Below are 21,806 nucleotides of genomic sequence, written 5' to 3' on the forward strand. Positions count from 1 at the left end.
CCTCGTTTTGACCCCTATCACATCGCTCCCCGCCCTCCTCCCTCTCCAGGTATGCATTTCCATCTCCCGCCGGCGTGCCAGCAGGTGGGCAGCGCAGCCAGCGGCTCCCGTGCACACACACACACCTCGTAAGACATAAATGATTTAAATGAACCATGTAGCCTGTACAAACACGGCCAAGGAGCCCTCATTAATAGTGCATGGAGACAATCAAATTGAATTTCAGATGAGTGCAGCTTTGCAGTACCTGCACTGGAACTTGAGGGAGGTGGGCTCAGATTTTCTATGAACTAGGACTATGGATTATGAATTATTGACAAGCCTTGCATCTCCCGTAGCACATGAATTCCCAACACCACTGATGTGTGGTTATTAGCATATGTTCTCAGCAGAGATAATGACAGTGACCAGTGGAAATGATTTCCAGAAAGCCTCAATTATTCAATTAACTTGACAGGATAATCACTTTCATTCAGGGTGTGTGAGAATTCAGATAAGCAGAGTTTTGGCTGTGAACTGACCCATATTCAATTTAATCTCTCTGCTCTCTCTGCTTGGTCGTGATACCACCAGTATCTAGGAAATATCCTGCTAACATTGTTTGTCACATGGCATATGCTCTCTGTCCCCGGCATATGCTGCGAGTAGCTCATAGGCTGCAGCACAAAAGGAGCGAATAAAGTGAAAAAGAAACCAGAAATCATTGCAGCCGACACATATCAACAGCAACATGAAAAATAAATGACCGCAGCTTTGAGAGTTCTAAACTTCTCATCTTGGAGGAGAAAAACGACACAATGTGTAATCACTGTGTACTCCATATGAACCCACGTTCAAGTAAAGCAATTTGAGTCACTTTAATGTAATTTCGGAGCCGTCCCTCGGGATGGCCCCGGAGCGGTATATCACCGCAGTGCGGGGGAATCCCTCAGTGGCTTCCTATCCCCCTCCTCCTGCTGCTATAGAATGGTAAAAATAGCACAGTCCCTTATTGAGAGCAGGCACGGGGAGGTGATTGAATTGGGCTTTTTCCTCCAAATGATAGTGTTGGCCTTCAATATACTGGGTAATTTCCTCACTGTCTCATATGTGATGATGTATCGACCCATAACAAGGTAAGGCAGAGGGAGCAAACACCACTACATGTACAAATACAACATTTTGTCCCTGTGACACGCCGGTACACAGAGCTGCACACAGTCGTTTTTTTTATTTATTGGTTTATATCACTTCCTTTCCCTTTGCTTTTCACATGTAAAATCAATTTATAGTGATAGATAAATCAATGCAAACTGCTATTTTGGACGTTATTTGCACCATTTTGTGGCTGGCCTTCAGCTTTTTTATTGAATGGTCCTTGGGCTCAACAGTTTTATTCAAATTGCAGGAGGCACAATATTGGTTAAAGGCCAAATGTGTGTGAAGACATCGTTTTTAAGAAAATATCTGCAGAAATCCGTAATCATTGTACAAGCAGATTAATTTGCTGAACATGCAAATAAGTTAAGAGAACTTTGACTTTGAATCCATTGACAAATTGTCTTGTGTTTCAAAATCTCTCTTGGGAATGAACAGAAGTCATGAGTTATCCACACTTGCATATGTGCAATAATGCAAAAAAAAAAAAGCTTCACTCATAACCTTGATATTTACATTTTACATCAATATCAGGATGCTGCATAGCTATTTGTACAGTTTCTACACCAATTTATCCTTTTTTCCTATATATTTATCCTTACACAGGATTAAAAAAACATGTATACACCTGTATTGTACATCAACATCGACAACACAGTCCCTGATTGGTCATTTCAGTTGTCAGCTGTCACCTTAAATTGGCCCAGGTACATCTTTAGTTGTTGTGTTATTCAAAGATCATTTGAGGTGGAATGGGGAAGCAATTTTGTCTCCAACACAAACTATAACTCATTTAATCCTGTGAATCCTGACAGACGTGTGAAGCTCTGAATGTAAAAAGATTTGCTTCAGCTCCAATTTTGCCTCACTTATAATAAAACAATCAACCTAAATGTGACTTATTTCTCCTGACCTTTTCCTCTAACCAGTTTCCAAACCAAGGCTGTTCATGTTCCTCCATCTTTTTATTGCTGCAGGGGTCTTTACTCTCCTTCTCAAACCTCATATATCTGCCCTATCCATTACACTTAGTGTTGACTGATGACCTTTCCAACAAGCCCCATCATAAATCCACCTCATAGTTTGCTCGCCCCCTTTTTTTTATTTGCTACAACATCACGGCTGCTTGAGTGGCACCGAGAAAGGAAATGAGGCCGGCGCCTGTCATTTTTAGATTCCCCACTCCGAGACATGCAGTGTCTTAAAGGTGCACGCCGCTCAGGAGGCTGTCACCGTGACGGGGCTGCAGACTTGGAGTCAGGAGAACCCGTCGACCTTTTCCTCTGGTTAGCACTCCAAACTACCCAGTAACCACTCTGCTTACTAGACCTCAGCGATCATCACTTCACCCTACAGCATGCTCTCTCCCGAGGCCAATTACATTCCATCAGGCAGGAAGCCGGATGCCGGATAAAAGACAGTGGGGTATATTAAGCCACACTCAGAGCACAGAAAAGATATGCTTCTTTTTGCATAGCTGCAAGACCCATATAAGATAATTAGGGTGACATAGTTTGTACATATATCATCTGATTCAAAGTGTATGTTGTGTCCATTGTGGTAAACCAGGGTCACACCAGGTTATGTAAGCCTGAAATATACATTTAAATAAACTGATGAATAGTCAGAGCAAACAAATCAATGGGGAGCTACTTGATGGGCTCGATGTGTTGCTGGTGCACTCTAAAAAACAAACCAGGCAGCAGGAACATTTGGAGAAAGCGAGATGGAGAGAGAGATCTTTTCACCTCTCCATAATGACAGATTTTTTTTTCTTTCTGACACCCACACGCAGCCGTGGGTGTATGGATGACTGGCTTGTTCAGCCTGTTACTTGCAACTACATTCACAGTGCCTGGCTTTGACCATTTCCCTGCAGCGCTACCTTCATTGTGCTTTAATTTCGCCAAATTATGATGACTTTCATGAGCCAGGGATAATGGGCTGGGATAAAGGCCTTGATAGCTCTTACTGCAACAGAGAGTGACGCCTGTTTGTCCATTTCTGCAAGAGCAGGCCGTGCTAATGAAAACACACCCACACATGGAGCCCTTATTCTGCACTTAAACTTTCTTAATACGAGTATTTCAAAACATTATAAAAGCAGCCAAACACTGTGCTGCAGAATCTAGTTGATGCTTTTATTTCTGCCACATTAATCAGCTGTTCAAAACCAAAGAAAAGCTTTTGAAAACTCCACCAGCAAGTGACACATTTTTAGTGAGAGTGATCCAGCTAGTTTCAGAGTTAGCACTGCCTCAGCACACACATAATCTATTTTGCCTTGCTCTGATCTTGTCCTAGTATGTGTTTCTCATCAGCAGAGGCCCCCGGCACACCACAAACAAACCTCAGAGGTAATTAGTGCGCCTTTCTCAGACGCTTTAGCATCTGCTGGTGCAGGGGCTCGCGCTTGGCGAAGCTGTCGGAGTGGCTGACTCTGTCGACCTGCCCTGCCAGGTGGATTCATGGAGCAGCCAGATGCCATATTCACTTGTTTCTATCAGCTCCCACCTCCTCTCTCCTCTCTCCTCGCTCCGCTCTCTCTGCTCTTTTCTGTTTCCCTCAGTCACTCAATAAATCTTTAGATTGCTCCCCTTTAAGTCTCAGGTTATGTCGAGTGAAATTCCCAGGGCTAATAGCGCTGAAAAGACCATCTTCGACTCTGCCAGGAGTTGATGAAATCAACTCCCAGCGCACATCAAAGAAAAGCCGAGTGGAGTTCTGTACAGTATCGGGGTCAGGAGGATGAAGAGTGAGGCTGCAGACTTCAGACACAGTGATCAATGTTTAGATTAAGGGACTGTACATAAATTATCGGAGAGAGGAGGGGCATGGCCTCCCCAGAACTATCAATATTTTCTTGTTAACCTTTGCCTGACAGATTTCTAAAAGACTTAATAAATCAGCGTAAATAATAACTAAAAGAGGCAAAGTATCATTGACGATGTAATTTTATTTAAACCTGAATATATCAAAGCGAAAATCCACTGATGTTCTGACTTCAAGGTCTGTTTACAGGTGTTGGAGGAGTTCAAATGTAAAAGGAAAGTTTGAAATTGAAAAAGATTTAGTACCAAACCTCTGCAGCCTGTTTCTGATATTTCTGTTCAGGGCTTGCGGTTGAAGGTAGCTGCTGCTAGCATAATTTGAATTGAATTTGAATTTGTGACCTCGTCTTCCGCAGTGGAGTTGTGGTTAATTGTGACAAGGAAGAATAATGTGTGCAATAGAGAAGATAATATGTCTCTCTCTGTTGCATCACCAATGCCCACTTCAGAAGCAATTTCTGAAAACTGACATATTTGCCCTATTAACTGAAACTCTGGCTCACAAGAAGTTTTGATGCTGTGAAAAACAAAATAAAAACAGAATGCAATGATTTGCCAATCCTTTGCAACCCGCATTCAATTAAACACAGCACAAAGATAAGATATCTAACGCTCAAACTGGGGAAAAATGTTTGTTTTTTTATGCAAATTCTGTATATTCACTCTGAATTAGATGCATTCTATCCGGTTTTTGGAATTGGGGGTGTAGTAACGGGAAAAAATGAAGTCCTCATAGAAAGACAGAATCATTGTCTGCTGCATATGGAAAAAAAGTATCTTTATGACCATTTATGAACATTGGTGACCATAAAATACTGTTGTTTTCATGCACTGGAAGTAAAATCTGCATTTGAAGTGAGAAGCGCTTCTTCCAAAACCTAGAAAATACAAAACCATCCCCTCTAATAAATTGTGCACAATCCCTAATCTAACCCTTTGCCCTGATCTCTGACCTGCATGATCAATCACCCTTCTATCTAATACAGATGTGCACATCCACATGCATGAATGCACACATAGCTTATTACCTTGTAATACCTGTAAGAACCTTCGATTGACTCACTCATTTGCTGCCTCTTCACCTTTCTATGCCCTTTGCACTGATTTATCTGCAGCTTTGTTAAGCTTAACTCACAAACTGTAAACATCTCATGCACTTTGCACACTTGTGCTTTATTATGAAGCGTTCCACTGCTAGAACATCAAATTGAGAAATTTTGCAGCATTGTTTTGAAATCTGTGTTCCTTGTAGAAGACGCTCAGAATGATCTGGGCCTCATTTCAGCATCGCAAGCAATACTTGTCAACTTTAAAACTAGTTTTAAAGCCTGTGGGCCTTTCCACTAGGCTGGTGAAGTGGATTTAGTCGCTGAAGTTTCATTGAAATTAATGCAAGATGGAGGCGAACAAAAGAACCGGAGCGAGCAGCATTTATCAGGGCTGTGCTGTTTAGTGTTGCTCAGTGGATAAACCACGGCGCTGTCACTGTCAGGACAAAAGCACTCATTATCCATTTCCCCGCTGGAGAAATCCCCCCGCGCTGGAGCCGCAGACGGTCCCAGCGTTTGGAAGAAAAGCATCCACCAAATGTCAAACGCTGGTGCGAAAATAACAAACAGCTTGACCAGTCTTGTTTTGGCTTCAACAGTGGCGCGCAGCCAGGAATTGTTCATCTAACAGGCGCAGATGCACAGATGCACATGTACAGTCCCTCAGTGCACTGGTGGCAGTGAGAGATAGACCTAATTAATTAGCAATTTTAGTGTGATCTCAGCTGTCTGATTCCCTTCAGTCGCTCTGTGAACAAGAGGATACTCGCTAATGTTAGCTACTGGACTGTTGGCCACCAAAGCTTACAGCACGGATCATAAATGCTCGACTAAAACATTGTAAAATATGGTAAATTATTTCAGTAATGGGCATGCATATTCACCATCAAATAGTTGCTTATGCGCCTTAATGCTCGTAGCATATAAAGCATTATAAAGCATGCATTAATGCCTTAAGTTGCACAAGAATATTCGACAAATATTGAGATTCTAGATGCAAAAACATGGTTTTTCATGCACTGGGCAACTCTCTGCACAGAATAGTGGAAAGAAAAGATCCAAAACAAACATTTCTGCGTATGTTTTACTATATTATTCTCCTAAATTTACTAATTTTAGTCAACTAATTTTGTTGTTAAATTAGTGCATATTCAATGAGTTCACACCTCATTTGCATAACCACACATACAATTTCAGAAAACTTGTAATGCAAAAAAATATTGTCTTATTGTAAATAACAAACTGTGAAAGTTTCTTGGTGATATATATAAGTTAAAAAATTACCCTATTCACCTGTAGTCTCACCCCCATAACCTCCTAATTACTGCTGAATTAATATCGTGAACTTTCACTCATAGTTTGACACTTATTAACTCTCACAGCTTCTCTATTCTAAAGTTGCCTCCCCTTCACACTTTATTAATCCATTATAGCAAATTAACAGAGCCTGTTCTGAAGTGATGGGTTACACCTGGAGGTCAGGTTCAGACAGCACTTGAAATAATCTTTTAATAGTTTGCAAAACTCTGTTGTGGTCCATTAATAAAGGAGATATTTCTACCTGCGCTGGGTATAGAACCTGTGCATCTCAGTAAGTTTCTGTTAACACTTGTAGTTTTGTTACATAAGAATTTTGTTGTATACATGCTAATAACCTCTAGTTTATGGTGAATATGTCTACATCAATGTGCATTATGCTTGTGTGCTATTTCATAATTATTGAACATGTCCATGTTACAAAAGTTTCTTTATCTACAGATAAATGCAGATAAAATTATCAAACTTAACTTTTTGCATATGTGCCAGTCTGATTTAAAGGGGCACAAAACATAATCGGAAGGAAAAAGCAAGACTGATGAAATGATAACAATGAATATACCAATAAATACGACATAATAAATAAACATAAATAAGATAAAAAAGCACAGTTTAGTAGACAGAAATTGGGAATATTTGGTTGAAAAATTACTATAATGTCACTACGTGTGCATAAAACCTGGGCAGGAATAATGTTTTCTACCAAAAAAACATCTGGATAAAAATCTTAGTCGTATAAAAATGTAATTTCTAGGAGGAAAGAGGTGTTGTTTCAACCCCTGAGCACTGGAAAGAGGCTGCAAATTCAAAGCCAGGAGTCACCTGGTAAAGAAACTATTGAGTCATTATTGATCAACAATCGCCCACACACACACACACACACACACACACACACACCTCGAGCGAGATGAATAGGGATTGTTTTCTTGTACAGTGCAGTAAAAGAATTCGCTCTTTTCTTCTGCACCAGATCTGGTCAATAAAGAAAAGACATTACATGTGTGAGATGATGCTCTGTGCACATATAGAGGTCGACAGCTGCAGCCCTGACTGACCTGAGATCTGACTCCTCACCCCCTCACTGTTTTATTGTTGTTAAAGCACATGTGCTCAGCAGCCATCATCTCCAATAAAAGTCATAACGGTAACACCTACACAACCCGTGAAACGTGTCGGAGGAGAGGTGTTGATCTGGAATCAGCGGTTGTTGCTTGTGGGTCTCACAGCCTGGATACAAAGCAATTACACCTTCTACAGCGACAGGTCATTCAATCTTAAAATCTGATTTTTCTGCAAAAGACTTGAAACGCGGCCAGCGGGGCGAGACAGTGCCACCCGTTTCAGGAGCAATATGGGTCAGCGTTGGCTGATATTTTAGGATACAATCGCCTGAAGTTACTTTCCTGCATGTGGGGACACGTGTCAACACGGTGCTGCATCCAGCTCACAAATTAACAAATCCAATCAGAGTTTCCTGATAGCTCTCTGCTCAGGGGCCTCGTGGGAGAACACTCCTAAAACACTGAGGTTAACAAGCACAGCTTCCTCCTGGCTGGGGTAAAATAAACTGAGAGTCCAGCAGGATCTGTGCATGTTTTCTTCTCTGCTTTGTGCAATATCTGAACTGTATTGATTGCAAAAGCACTACTGCAGCTCTGGGCAGGTTATTGTTTAAAAAAACAATACAAATATCAGTATTCTTTAAGTGACACAATAGCACAAGAAGACTTCGATCAATACTTGTGTGAATGGAAGCATTCAGTTCCATCTAAATGAGTTTTAGATGAAAACCTTACATGCTGAACTGCCACTCAGTCCCTGAACCACACACATACTGTATGACTTGTAGCTGCTGTGGTGCTGAGCCCATCACATCATGCATTAACTCCAAGAATGCTTGCAGAGAGCAAAAACCAAAAAAATAGTCCTTTATGTCTTGATCTGGGTGCAAAATTTGTGAAACTTTTGCAGCATTGACCTCAAATTTTTAGATGAATAGTTAATAATTGCAGCAAGTCTTGCAAGAGTTTTTGCAAAAGTAGGATAAGCATCGAGCAGGTGAGGTGTTGTCTAAGCAACAAGATCTTCAGCCTAAACGACAGGATAGGTTGTTTGTCAGTACCACCCACTACGACACATCTGATGCTTTCGCAGAGTAGAGTGAACACGTACAGTTCATGGTTTTTTTTAAAAAAGGCTGCAGTTTTGTTGAATTTAGGCTACAAAACCACTGATCTAGGTTTTAGGGCAAAGACTTCCTGTACGTAAATGCTGGAAGTGAAGTAGTAATGAGGATGTGACTACTGGAAGTCACATAGTTAGGTAAAAAATGTGGTGCACGGTGATGCAAGCTCTGTTCTCCTGGGTGAAAGTCCTGGGTTTGTTTGGGGGACCTACGGGGAAACCAGTCTGACTCAACATGTCCCTTAAAGGTTCAAAATTAGGACCAAAATGAAAGTTGTGTGGACAGCTTCAAGGACATTAAAACGTTGTTGAATAGATGTTGAAGCAGGACGAGCGTATTCAGCTGCTGTGTTTATGTACAGTGTGCATTCTGCAGCTTTGCATTACTTCCTTAAAACTAAATCCAACATTTAAGTCTCTCGGAAGTCCTGCTTGACTCATTAACCATCACGATTCATTCTTCATGCCTATATGTAGGCTTCTTTCATGTGCAATGAAATACATTTGCTCTTACAAACACCACTGCATTAATGTTATAACAGGAATATGTTTTTATATTTAAAAAGGCCAAGTAATACTAGTCTTTGGACGTGCATTGGCTGTGAGTGTGGCCATCTGTTCACAACCAAATAATCTGTTAAATGGCACATGCATTTGCTTCTTTCTAAGTAATAACCTCAATATTTTTACTGGTTTCTTACAGTGTCTGACTGGAGCATTATTGGACATGCAAACATCATCTAGACGTCCACCACAAAACCACGTCTGACTGGAAGCAAACACATGACATCACTCTCTGACCAATGTGTGCTGTGCAGGCATTAACGTGGAAGTAAGCCAGCGAGTTATTTCCATCCATATGTTAAAGATTCTGATCCTGCAGCATTGTAGGGAGGCTGTATTGTGTTTATTTTTTACACCCGGCTCTGTGTTTGTAAGGTAACACCGCGCTGGCTGGCTGGCTCACTGCGAGATAAAGATGTTTTACTGCTTACAGGAAACCCAGCCCATCCATCTCAGCATCACATAATGGCCTGAGAGAGAACACTGGATTTGCATCAGCACTTCCTAGTGCAGCTCATGTTGTGTGAGTGTTACTGTGCATAGTAATATGCAGTTATTGTGTGTTAAATCACTCACCATGTTGACTTCTGACACCATGTCTATGCTGGCCACGTCTATGCTCATCCCGACTGCAACAGGGGCCCCTGGAAGAGGTTAAACAGCAGCATATGTATATAGGCCCACACCTCTGCACCTGACCACAACACTGTGAATGGCGCCAAAAATAAAGCTGCCTACGGCGTGAAGGCGAATTGATAAGAGGTAAAAACAGCGGACGTACCTCCAAAGTCCGGCCTCAGTCGGATATCATACCCCTTCAGTAGTTTATCCACCGTCTCCTTCACGAAAGACATGTTGCCCGGTTCATTGACGCTGGAAGGAGAGCAGAAAGAAGAAGAAAACATCACCTTGACTCCGGTGCCAATCAGACAAGGAAATAACCTTGACTTCACACAAATGACAAAAGCACTCACCTTTTTGCGCAACACACAATGGAACCGACAACCAGTGCGGACAAGACGCGGAATTGACGAACCCGGTGCAAAGCAAACATCACCCTTTCCTATTTTTTGCCTCTTTTCCCCCTCGTTGTTTACAACCACAACAACAGCAACAGTCGAGACGGTTCCGGACGCTCTCCAAATCAGAGGAAATCCATTGATTGCCCGAGAGGAGAAAGTCGACTGAGAGAGCAGAGGGGCTAAAAAAAAGTCAGCAGCTCGCAGTGGATGGAGTCAGATGTGAAATGTGTGCAGACATCTCCTCCCCGACATGAACACTGGCTCCGCTTTTCTTTGCCGTCTGTGACTGTGGAGAGGCTCTTACATTCAGGAGCTGGAGCGCATATTGATGAGGAGGGTGTACAGGGATGCTGCTGCTGGTGGCGGTGAAGGCACTCGGCTTGTTTAAATGAGAGACGAAGCCCAACACTTACACACTGTAAAAAATACCACCAGCTGCAGTACAGTCTGGATACTCAGGCTGCTTAGTTTTTTATTTATTTATATATTTAAGGATGAATATTCTGACAATTAAAGCTCAGTTGTCTTTATTTTTTAATGTAAATTAACTTCTATCCAATGCATAAACTGTTTTTTTTATTTATTGCACTGTCAATAAAGTCCCCGGTCTATTTGAAGTGAAATTGGTTGGATGTGGATGTTTATTTAAAGGGTCCCTCAAGGGGCGTCATGGGGCCCCCTGACCTTCACCTACAACATGTCCCTTATAGAGAGACACACCAACCAGGAGGAGTCTCAAAATGACCTCAAAGAGGCATGAAATGACTACAAAGAGGTGCAAAACAGTTGCAGAAAGACGAGACTCTATGAAAAGTGGAAACTCATCCTCAAGATGAGACTCAAAATGACTACAAAGACATGCTAAACAACTACAAAGCGATTCCACATGACTACACTAAGAAGAGACACAAAGGACAACAAGAAGAGTTAAATATAACGTTGCTGTGTCAATGTTGTGACTCACAAGAGTCAGGGGTCAGATCAAAGCAGCAGAGGTGGAGATATCCTAACTTTTAGTCCCCCGTGAACTCGTTAAACTCCAAATAAACTGGATCTTACATTTCCCAGCATGCAACTTTCATCTCTTTATTGAGCTCTCCTTGGATGGTTAATGCCCAAATCTTTCAAACTCAAATTTGTTTTGGTTGAAAATTTGAAGTCTCAACCCCAATTTCATATAACCCTGAACTGTATTTAATGAAAATGTCTATCATATTTATATTTTGCATTGCAATGTTGAAAAACCAGGTGCAAACAGGGAATCATAGAGGAGCTGTTTTGTAAACATGTTTTAACCATTTAAAAAATTAGCTTAGAAAATGACAGAAACGGGCAGAAAAAAATAAGAATATAGTTCAGTATATTATATTATTATTTCAATTTAGATATTTTTACCTTTGACTTTACTTTTAGAATATGATTTATTAAATTATTAAACTATTATTATTATTATCATCATCATAACTATTATTATTAATGTAATTATTATTTTAATTAATACAAAAATTAGATCTCTTTCACTTTGCTTTATTTATTTTTATCCTAGAAAATGACTGAGACAGGCAAAAATAAAATAAGAGTATGGTTTAATACATTTTTAAATATTTTTTTTGTTATTTAAATTTGACCTCTTTCACTTTGCTTTTTTTATTTAATTATTTATTTTTTTAGCCTACAAAATTAAATGAAAACAGGCAAAAATGGTTTAATCAATGAATTTTCCCTCAGGATGAAATCCATTTTTCACCAAATTGCCTCGATAAGACGTTAAGACATTTTTTACAGTGCTCCCCACTCCTTCTGCGCCAATCCCCTTCCCCTGTGTTTCCTATAAAAATGGCGGGACCCGAACAGTATCGAGGAGGGACAGGCTGCATTTATCAGCCTATTAATCGATGCTTGTGATTGATCTGCCTGTTAATCGCCTATAATGGTCTCTTTTCCTTATCTAAGATTCAAGGCTCCACTGTAGATGATTTAGCTTCAGAAATATTGAAGTCGCCAGACTCTCCGCGGATAATTAGGACCGCGTGCGTGTGCGTGCGCGCTCTGCACAGTTGGAAAGCTCATTAATAATGCATGTGTGTGTGTTTGTTGTGACATTTCCTACCTCGTGTCATAGATGGCGAACAACTTCTTGTTTCCGTCAACAGCATTCCTGGAAGAAAAAGATGATGACATCATTAATGATCATTAAAAAAAAAGCTTTTAGCCAATGAAAGCATTAAGATAAGTCACTTCGATCACAAACATTGGCATAAACGCACATAAATTATGAGTAAAGATCAAGTTATCCTATACATAATCTTTATAGATGATGTTTTTATGGAAATAGTTCAATATGTGTTCATATCATATGGAGCCCTCGTCAATGTACGATTTCTTTTCTACAACTTATGTTATTATAACTGTTATTCTGCACTAAAGACACGTTTTGATTCTTCCTGTTGTTTCCACAGAGCTAAGGGGAGAGGACAGGACAGGTTTTAAACATGCAATTAGTTCAGTATGTGTTTATATCATATGGAGCCCTCGTATTTTCACATCATAAAAAAATCAATGTATGCATTATTTCCTATGACTTATGTTATTATAACTGTTATTCTGCACAAAAGACACTTTTGGATTCTTCCTATTGTTTCCACAGAGCTAAGGGGAGTGGGCAGGACAGGTTTTGAGTTCTTCCACAGAGCTGTAGGACTGAATTTAAGAAGTTTATTAGCCTAAAATGTGGACCTGTGTTGGTTTCTCCCCCCCTGATGTGTAATCTGTGTGTGTGTACTCTGATGTTTCTACACAGGTTTGTAGCCTGCAGCAGAGCAGGAATTCAAAACAGTGGGATGCCTGCAGGGCAAATATTGAAAAGCAGTCGATTTCCTCTGGGACAGCCTCTAAACCCCCACCTCCTCTTCTGCACACACACACACACACACACACACACAAACACACACACACACACACACACTTGTGCATCTCTTATGTTCCCTCTCCTCCCTCACACACTTGTCCACCCGGTCATCACTCTGCAGGAGCTGTCCGTGGTGCTGAAAGCTGCCTCCTGAGGGGACACACTGCTGTTTCTCACTGGCCGTCCACACACTGCACCTCCACTCGGATTAAGGAAAGTGGAGGGAGGTTAACTATCACATACACACTAATTACTGTCTACCAAACATGGAGCTCGGCTACCCTCTTATGGCAAGCGTCAGGATGATAACGACTCTGCTCTCAGACTTTATTGAAGAGGGTTTGACTGGGACACACAGCATGCAAATTCATAAAAAAACAAAAAACATAGTTTCTTTCAGTTTTCACATTTTATTGTCGGTGATTTCAGCCAGAGGAATGTGTACTTCCAGAGCCAGAGAGTCCTGGTGCAGTTACAGGTTGGTGTGTGGAGAAACTGTAGCTTAGCTCAGATAATTAGAGGAAAGAAGCACGGTGAAATAGACAGCTAAAAGTAGAGGAATGGTGTAAATAGTTAACTAACAGAAATTAATACCTAAAAGTACTAACGTTAGTGTTTGGTAATTAAAAATAATGATATCGTCGGATAGTTATTGGATAAACAGTGAATCGGTTAGCTAACAGTAAGGGCTAATTAGTTGAAACATTTTTCCCCCATAACTGGTTTTAAAAGTTAACTAGAAGTCCTGTAAAGTTTAAATATAGCCCCTATATGCATACATCGTTAAAGTATGGCTGCCCTGCACTGGTTAAACTTCTTCAATTCGTAAATTAATTGTTAAAACATGTCTAAACTTGTTGATACGTTAAAATACTTTTAAGGTATTGGTAAATGGTATATAAACTCGTGAATAAATGTCGAAAATAGATCTAAATCTGGAATAAGTGGTTGAAATAGACCTACACTCGTTGATAAATGGTTCAAATACAGCATATAAAATCGTGAATAAGTGGTTCAAATGTATATAAACTCGAAGAAATGGTTAAAGTAGATCTAAACTCTAAAAGAACTGGTTAAAAATATGAATTAAGTCGTGAGTAAATGTTTAACGTAGATCTAAACTCTGGAATATATGGTTGAAATGGACTTAACCTCGTGAATAAATGATTGAAAATATCTTAACTCGTTGATAAATCGTTAAAGTAGATTTCAACTCGTGAATAAATGGTTCAAATATATAGAACCTTGTGAATTAATAGTTGAAATGGACCCAAACTCGTAAATAAATGCTCAAGATATATATAAACTAGTGAATAAATGGTTAAAAATGATATCTAAATTAGTGGATAAATCATTAAAATGTACGTAAACTCGTAGATAAATTGTAAAAGTACACCTAAACTCGTGAATTGTAGTTAAATACACCACAATAATGGATATACCAGCTTAGTTTATGTTAATTTGAGTGGTAACATTTAAATGCATGGAGCAAACATCCCTGCAACTGTATGAAATTATTGCTTTATATCGCGAAATCGATAGTGTTGGATAACATCCCGTTGAAATGACGTATGTGTGATGTGACAGGGGAGCTGCTTGGCTCCAGTGATGGGGTTTTAAAACCCCGCACCTAATTTTGTCACCATCTGACGTCTCCCCCCGAGTTGCGCTGCCAGTGCGCCTCCTCCTCCTCCTCCTCCTCCTCCCAGCCCACCAATGGGCAGCACCTCTTATAATAAAAATTATTAGCCTTTTGTTGCAGCACTTCTCCTCTCTCGCACCGGCAGTAGGCGGTATAGCAAAAAAGAGACGAAGAAAATATGTGGAGAGAATCCAGTGTTGTCCTCCGAGGCTGGCGGATCAGACCGAGGGGGCAGCCCGTGTGATGCTGCTGCCGCTGCTGCTGCTGCTGCTGCAACACCTCTGGAGGCGATGCAGGAGACGCGGTGCAGCAGGCACTAACGGAGGAAGGCGGTGTAGCCTATAGGAGGAGAAGACCAGACAGACTACTACAACACCGCCTGATGGGAAGCTGAGAGAGAAGGAGAGAGAGAAGGAGAGAGAGAGAAGCAGCTAAGGAGGAGACAAGCACGGGGATTAGGTGATTGAACCCGTGATCGCCCAGTTTCAACAACGCAGACGGAGACCCCCACATTCCTGTCGCTGTTTGGGGGGAAAAAGCCAAAAAACATGGTGGTGATGGATCTGCATTCAGGTAGCCCCCTTTTTTTCTCCTCCTTAGCAGACACAGCATGGCAAATGGGAATAGGATGTTTTTTTTTGTGATGGAGAAGGTGATGGGGAAGGGGAAGGGGGGTGGCCCATATGAATTGTAATGCGCTGGATTCAAACGCAGTGGAAGCTCTAACACAATGCAGACATATGTATTTTTTGTGCATCATGTGTGTCCCAGTATCTGTGCAGATTGTGATGATGTTGAAGAGTTCCAGCCTCATTGGACAGAGATTGTCCCACTGCTTGATTTAGTGATTCCTGTAATGGTCTGCCTCTGTATGCAGCGGAGTTTCTTTGTGTGAGTTGGGGCACCTTATTAGGATTGCTGCCCCTTATGTAAAGGATGGAGAAACACCATTATTTTTTTTGGTAGTGGCTGTGCCTTTCCTGATGTGTCTCTCTATTCTCTCTCTGTGTGCATGTGTGTTACAGCTCTGAACAACAAAGTGAGCAGGATCTCAGTCATGGCGAGGCTCGTCCTTTCCCTCCTGCTCCTGTGTGGATGCCAAAATAGGTAAACTAGGAGCTAAACATGTGTGAAACAGCAGCTGAGGTGCTATTCCCTTGCTAAATGAAGCTACTTTTATAGCTTGTCTGTGCTCTTATTATGGAAGCAAAGTTGCCATTTGCTTAAAATCAAATCATGCATTGAATTTAAAGTTGTAATGACACATTTTGATAGCTCCATGCCTCCAAATGGCTATTGTATGATCATATATATATATATATATATATATATATATATATATATATATATGCTGAGGATTCTCTGCCCTGCTCTCTTAATCGCACACCCCATCTGCACTCTGCTACATCACTGCTTAAGTGGCTGTCCTGCACTCAAGAAAAGCTGGAAGATGTTCGGGCGATGCTGTCAGTAAATCACTGATATAGTCCACTCTCATCTGAGCAGATCAATGGCTTTCAGATCACATGTTCAAATCAGCTTCTTTTGTGTCTTTCCCTGGTATTTCCTTTGCATGACCACAGTGTTCTTTGTTAGAAAAAAAAAAAAAACAGAAAAGAGAGTGTAATTTTCCTCATTTTCTAGCTACAGAGAGAGTGCTCATCCTCGACATAATGCCCCGCTTCTTGCCATATTTAGCGGGGGAACTCATTTGTTTATATTTGGATCACATGTCAAAGCCTTAATTATCTCCACTGGTAGTTGTAAGCTGTACTTATGTTCAATAATTAATCACAACAAGCCTGTCCTTAATGCGGCAAGCTAATTAATCACAATCACCAAGTCATGTTTGACGTCCTGCAGTTTCAACCAACTCTGGGATGTCTCCTTCACACTTGTCCCCTTGTTTCCTCTCCTAGTCTCTGCCAGACGTCAGAGGCTCTGAAGGAGGCGGCCGCCAACGACAACAGCACATTGTTCACCAGGATCCTGGACGGGCTCCTGGATGGCTACGACAACAGGCTCCGGCCGGGGCTCGGAGGTTTGCTGTGGATCTTATTTCTTCTTATTATAGAGCCTTTTATTTAAGTCGAGCGTCCCAACATGCTAACTCGACCGCTCACCTGTCCTTTGCAACCAAAGGTCCTATCCCCACTGCGATTGCATGCACTGAATCATGGGAAAGTGCACCGAGACAAGGGTAGAAACTGTGCTAGCAGATGTGGAATTATGTCCCATGTCAGCTAAGGTGAACACACGCTGTCAGATGTTTCCTCGTGCACCGTGGCGAGGATCATGAATGCATGAGGTCTTTTCTTGTAAGCCGCCATGGTTGGGAGAGGAAATCAATCAGGCCATCTTTAACACAGCCTGAATTCAGTGTGCTGTGGTGTTTTATTCACACTCTTCACCCTGGCAACAGGAGGTAACCTTGAGAGCCAACAGATTGCCATTCAAAGATGGAGATTTCTTTTTCTCAAGGGCCACTGAAATAAAAGCTTTTCATTTTTTTTCACTTTCGCCGTAGCTACCTACCTACCTACCTACCTACCTACCTACCTACCTACCTACCTACCTACCTACCTACCTACCCACCGCCTCGCTCTCTAATGGCTTTTATTTCACAGATTCTCCAAGAAGCTCTTTATTCTCATCATTAGTCCTTGTTACAACTTGTTTGCATGTACATTCAGTGCTCGTCCTATAATGGGAAAAAAAGAAACTCGGCTATTTCACAGCAAATGCATGATGTGTCATGGCTTAAACCTGCTCTCATATCCTGGTAACGGTTGCTACCCTTGACAAGAGGGCCTATAAATACATTCCAGAAAAACATTCAGACCTTCATTCAGCATTCAACAACCTGCTCTCCACGGCACGGCCAAACCCGGCTCGCCACTGGGAACAAATTTATATGCATAGCGGGGATATTGTGGGCTTTTCTGGTACGAATGACAGAAATAATGTGCTACCTTTCTCACATCATCTTCAGAAGAAATGCATTGTGAGAGCAAATCATGGAAATGTGTGTGTTTCTATGAATACTGATAAGTTTATTCTGTAGCTGCCGTTCACCTGATGCAGGTTTTTAAATGCTGGAAATGATTTCATTGCAAAATATCTTGTTCACATCTTTAGATCTGACCGCTTGCATGCTCTTCTGTTAGAAGGAACCAGTTTTTTGTTTAGACTATAAATCGGTCAAGCCTGTGAAGCTAAAACTGCATCTATAAGTAATTTAATCATTTTTATGCAAAAAAAACATGAAACATTCTCTGATTTCAGCTTCTGGGATGTATTATTTGCCTGTTTTTTTTCTTTTATACATCATTTTAAACTAAATTTCTTTGGGTTTTGAACTGCTGAAGACATTTGATGACCACTTAGTGAACCTTTTACACAATTTCCCTACTTTTTACAGACTAAACGATTAATTTAGAAAATGAAAAAGGCCACTCGGAGAATGCATTCCTCATGTGAAAAATATTTAGTGTATCCACCCAAATGATTTGGATCCTCTTTTATATTTAATGAGTTCTTCCTATGGCCCATGCTTCACCCTTTTACCAAGTTAAATGGAGTTTTTTCCCCATAATTCTGCTGAAAAACAACCTGAATTGAAAGCATGATGGATGCTGAAAGTGATCAGTAGTCAAAGAACCAGTAAAATACAGACATTTTATGTGGCTGTGTTAAGGGAGGGACGGCCAGGTATCAGGGGAAGACATTGATTTGCTGATGGCTAATAAACCCCGATATTGATCCTGTACTGCTTCAATTAAAATTCTGTTAAATGACGCTTTTCACTGCCTTTCCTTGACCTCTCCACCTCTGCTCTTTCAACAGAGAACGTCACAGAGATCAAGACAAATATTTTCGTCACCAGCTTCGGCCCAGTGTCCGACACGGAGATGGTGAGCACACACACACACACACACACACACACACACACACACACACACACACACACACACACACACACACACACACACACACATCATCTGGGTACTTGCAGGTCCTGTTTATGTTATGAATTATTCAATTTGCTATTACTAGAATAAAGGAAAAGTGATTATTTAGAGGAAAAATCTATATAACTGTAGATATAAACATAATTTACTGTTATTGCAGGATCACCAAAAAAGTTAATTACTGATATTTTTCTAAATAGAAAAAAACAAATAATAATAAATATAAAGATTAAGAATAAAAACAATATATATTAAATAATAATAATGTAAAATAATATATATATATATATATATATATATATATATTATTAAATGTCTTAATATACATCAGAACAAAATCTAAAATAGAAGCAAATAGAATAATTTTTTTTAAATTTATAGTTACTCAACCTTGCCTAACTGTTGCACTACCCATAAATCCTGGTGCAGTTGTACAAGCCAGCTAACCATGCTAAATCACTTTGCAGCACCAAGCCATAACAAAAACTAATAAGTTATGATTTATTGAAACATATTGGTCAATCAGCTGCATCATTATCCCAAGTTTATGGACAGTATTGATGTACTGTTTTAATATCTTAGTATTTTTGCACCATGATAAAGTGTGTTTGTAGCACTGCAGGCAATGTTATTATTGGCCCAGTTTAATATGCAACACATTTTTATACACACACACACACACACACACACACACGCACACACACACACGTCTTCAAAGCCCACCATAGCCACTGTAGGTATTTTTAGATGGAAACATATATTTACATTTCATGAGACTGGCACCACGGCTCGTGCTGTTCCCTGGAAGTACACTCAGGTCCTAGAAGTGTCTTTGAAGATTGCTTCTTTTTTTGGGCTTCTTGTAAATGAGATGAAATGAACGAGGATGACTTTAGATTTAATGCAATGTGGCTGGCCCATTCCAACTTGTTCCAAATGATTCATCCCGTTATTAATCCATTCTCTTATGAACTATAAGGTTCCACTTGGATAGCAAAATGCATTAAATCCTCTATTACACCCTGCTATATCCCTGGCACACTCTGACACAGCAGTTGCCACTTTTCTATAATTGACTTGAAAAAAGGTATTGACAAGGGCGCGTGATTGATTAATGAAATGTGGCAAGGGACTTGAATGGTTTTGCGGTCCATAAAAGCTTATATGTCAGCCTGCTAACAGCATCATTATTCTGCAGGATGGAGAGTTTGTTTCTTGTTCATTTGTTTTTTTAATCTATTTATTCTTTCTGGCTGCAAGCGAGTCGATATTTTGCACACGAGCAAATTTATGATTTATGATTTTGCCGCGGCGGTGTTTGATTACCATATTTACAGAATCTTAGTAGATATATGAAGGCATAAAGGAGGAGCTACTGTCAGTGAGCACAGTGTTTGTGCTGATTGACAATTGACTGTAAAAAGAGAAGTTAAATGAGCTTTTCTGTCTTAATGTGACAGGAAAAATCCCAAAAGAGCTCCATTAGAGAAGAATTCTGTAGAAAACTACCCCGAGAAAATGACTCAGAGACTCTATATCACTTTAAATTCTTGTTGTGGGTAAATACACAGCAGACGATATGATGCTCTAAAACTTGAGAGTGAAGTAGAAGCAGTGAGCTCTGCATCCAGAGGAAGATCTTTCGCCTTTGGCATCCCTTCAGCATGTTTTGGGATGATCAGAGAGCAGACAGATTGGTAAACATGAGAGCAGAGCACACTTTACTGACATCACATTACACGCCTTCTGGGTCCAAACAGCTACCTCTCACCACTGCTCATATTCCTCTCGCCTCTTTCGCTCAGGAGTACACCATTGACGTGTTCTTCCGTCAGAGCTGGAAGGACGAGCGTCTGGGCTTCAAAGGGCCGATGGAGACGCTGCCGCTCAACAACCTGCTGGCCAGCAACATCTGGACCCCCGACACCTTCTTCCTCAACGGCAAGAAGTCCATCGCTCACAACATGACCACGCCCAACAAGCTGCTGAGGCTGAAGGATGACGGCACCTTGCTTTACACCATGAGGTAGGGTCTAACCATAGACTGTGTATGAGAAGTGGCCGTTCCAAATCTTTGTTTTTGGTCTTCAGCATCTCGGATTGGAGCCAGAAGTTTTGATTTAGAGTGTCATTTAATGCCCTCCAACCAAAAACTAAACAAGATATTTCAAGGTGACCAAATCCTTAATATGAACTGAAAGTAAACCATAATTTCCCAAAAGATCATCATGCTGTATTGTAGATGACTTGAAACTTAAAGTTTAGACCAAAAACTCATTATATATATGTATAATTAACCAAGTCAGAAGTCGGGTGATTTTCTCATAGACTCCTATGCAATCTAATGTCGTTTTGCAGCCTCTGCTGGTAAAAATGGAGGTTTGCCACGTGGTTGTTAAAACATGTTTTTGCTACATGAACACGTGCATCTCTTGACGTTAGAAATGAATATTTATAAACCCTTTTGTTGACCAAGGTTGATGGCACTTTTGTCATCTGGATATTTCATTAATTTTCAATATGTTGCAAACCAAAATGAAGTACCTTTGTCTGACAATGTGGAGGTTCAAGGTCCAGTGTCTCTCTGGCAGTATTCAGTCTCAACATTCTTAAATGAATAGATGACACCTTACAGCTTTCATAAGAGGTGAGTGAAAGGGAGGGTTTTTTAAGAGGCTATAGAAATGAGAGCTAGCAAGGCCAACACTGTATACAAAACAGCTCTGAACTCAGAAAAATGCAGGAGGAGAAACCCTCAGAGTGACTCACACTGCAGGAGAACGGTGCCACCCAGTGGACAGTCACAGGCACTTCATTCATCCTGGGCAAGCATTTAGTACAGTAAGGGAATTATTCATTCATTCATTAATTCATTATCCTAATGCATTTCTTTAAATTTCCATATTTCATCTCATTCTTTAATACATTCATGAGAAAATATGAAATACACATAGGGTTGTTTATGTTATGCAGCAGCATTTCTATCCCCATAAATTACTTTCTTTCTATTTTCTTTAGAATATGTTGAGTATTTAAAACAAATGACTGAAATTATCTTCTTTAGCATAAATTGCACATTGAAATTTTGTGAAATTTTTCACTTTTTAAAATTTTTTGGTGCATATTACTTTTTTTTTTTTCTTACCATGTGCAAAGTTATATCCATCTACAAGATAATTTT

At 40.4% G+C, this 21,806-nt stretch overlaps 2 protein-coding genes and 1 long non-coding RNA gene across 5 annotated transcripts in view; 2 read left to right on the forward strand and 1 right to left on the reverse strand.

Annotated features, from left to right (window-relative positions):
- LOC131962819 (gamma-aminobutyric acid receptor subunit beta-3-like) overlaps window positions 1-10,294 on the reverse strand; it is a 39,299-nt gene extending 29,005 nt beyond the window's left edge. For both annotated transcript variants that reach the window (XM_059327907.1, XM_059327906.1), the window contains exons 1-3: window positions 10,057-10,294; window positions 9,864-9,955; window positions 9,659-9,726 (exon numbers count right to left, since the gene is read on the reverse strand). In XM_059327907.1, the coding sequence (XP_059183890.1) occupies window positions 9,659-9,726; window positions 9,864-9,955; window positions 10,057-10,136 (240 nt within the window). In that variant the 5' untranslated portion in view covers window positions 10,137-10,294. The remainder of the gene's footprint in view (window positions 1-9,658; window positions 9,727-9,863; window positions 9,956-10,056) is intronic.
- Window positions 1-10,727, forward strand: part of LOC131962825 (uncharacterized) — a 250,953-nt gene extending 240,226 nt beyond the window's left edge. Inside the window, exons 9-10 of the long non-coding RNA XR_009389967.1 lie at window positions 9,222-9,350; window positions 9,516-10,727. This is a non-coding gene — a long non-coding RNA (uncharacterized LOC131962825). The remainder of the gene's footprint in view (window positions 1-9,221; window positions 9,351-9,515) is intronic.
- A 4,280-nt stretch (window positions 10,728-15,007) lies between these two features.
- The window catches only part of LOC131962820 (gamma-aminobutyric acid receptor subunit alpha-5-like), a 31,543-nt gene continuing 24,744 nt past the window's right edge, over window positions 15,008-21,806 (forward strand). The window contains exons 1-5 of one of the 2 annotated variants that reach the window (XM_059327908.1): window positions 15,008-15,227; window positions 15,680-15,761; window positions 16,574-16,695; window positions 18,501-18,568; window positions 20,431-20,651. In XM_059327908.1, coding sequence (XP_059183891.1) covers window positions 15,203-15,227; window positions 15,680-15,761; window positions 16,574-16,695; window positions 18,501-18,568; window positions 20,431-20,651 — 518 coding nt within the window. In that variant the 5' untranslated portion in view covers window positions 15,008-15,202. Of the gene's footprint in view, window positions 15,228-15,394; window positions 15,546-15,679; window positions 15,762-16,573; window positions 16,696-18,500; window positions 18,569-20,430; window positions 20,652-21,806 lie in introns of those variants that run through there. The other variant, XM_059327909.1, reaches the window with a different exon arrangement.

Source organism: Centropristis striata, chromosome 24 (genome assembly GCF_030273125.1).
Source record: "Centropristis striata isolate RG_2023a ecotype Rhode Island chromosome 24, C.striata_1.0, whole genome shotgun sequence".
Classification (NCBI taxonomy): Eukaryota; Metazoa; Chordata; class Actinopteri; order Perciformes; family Serranidae; genus Centropristis; species Centropristis striata.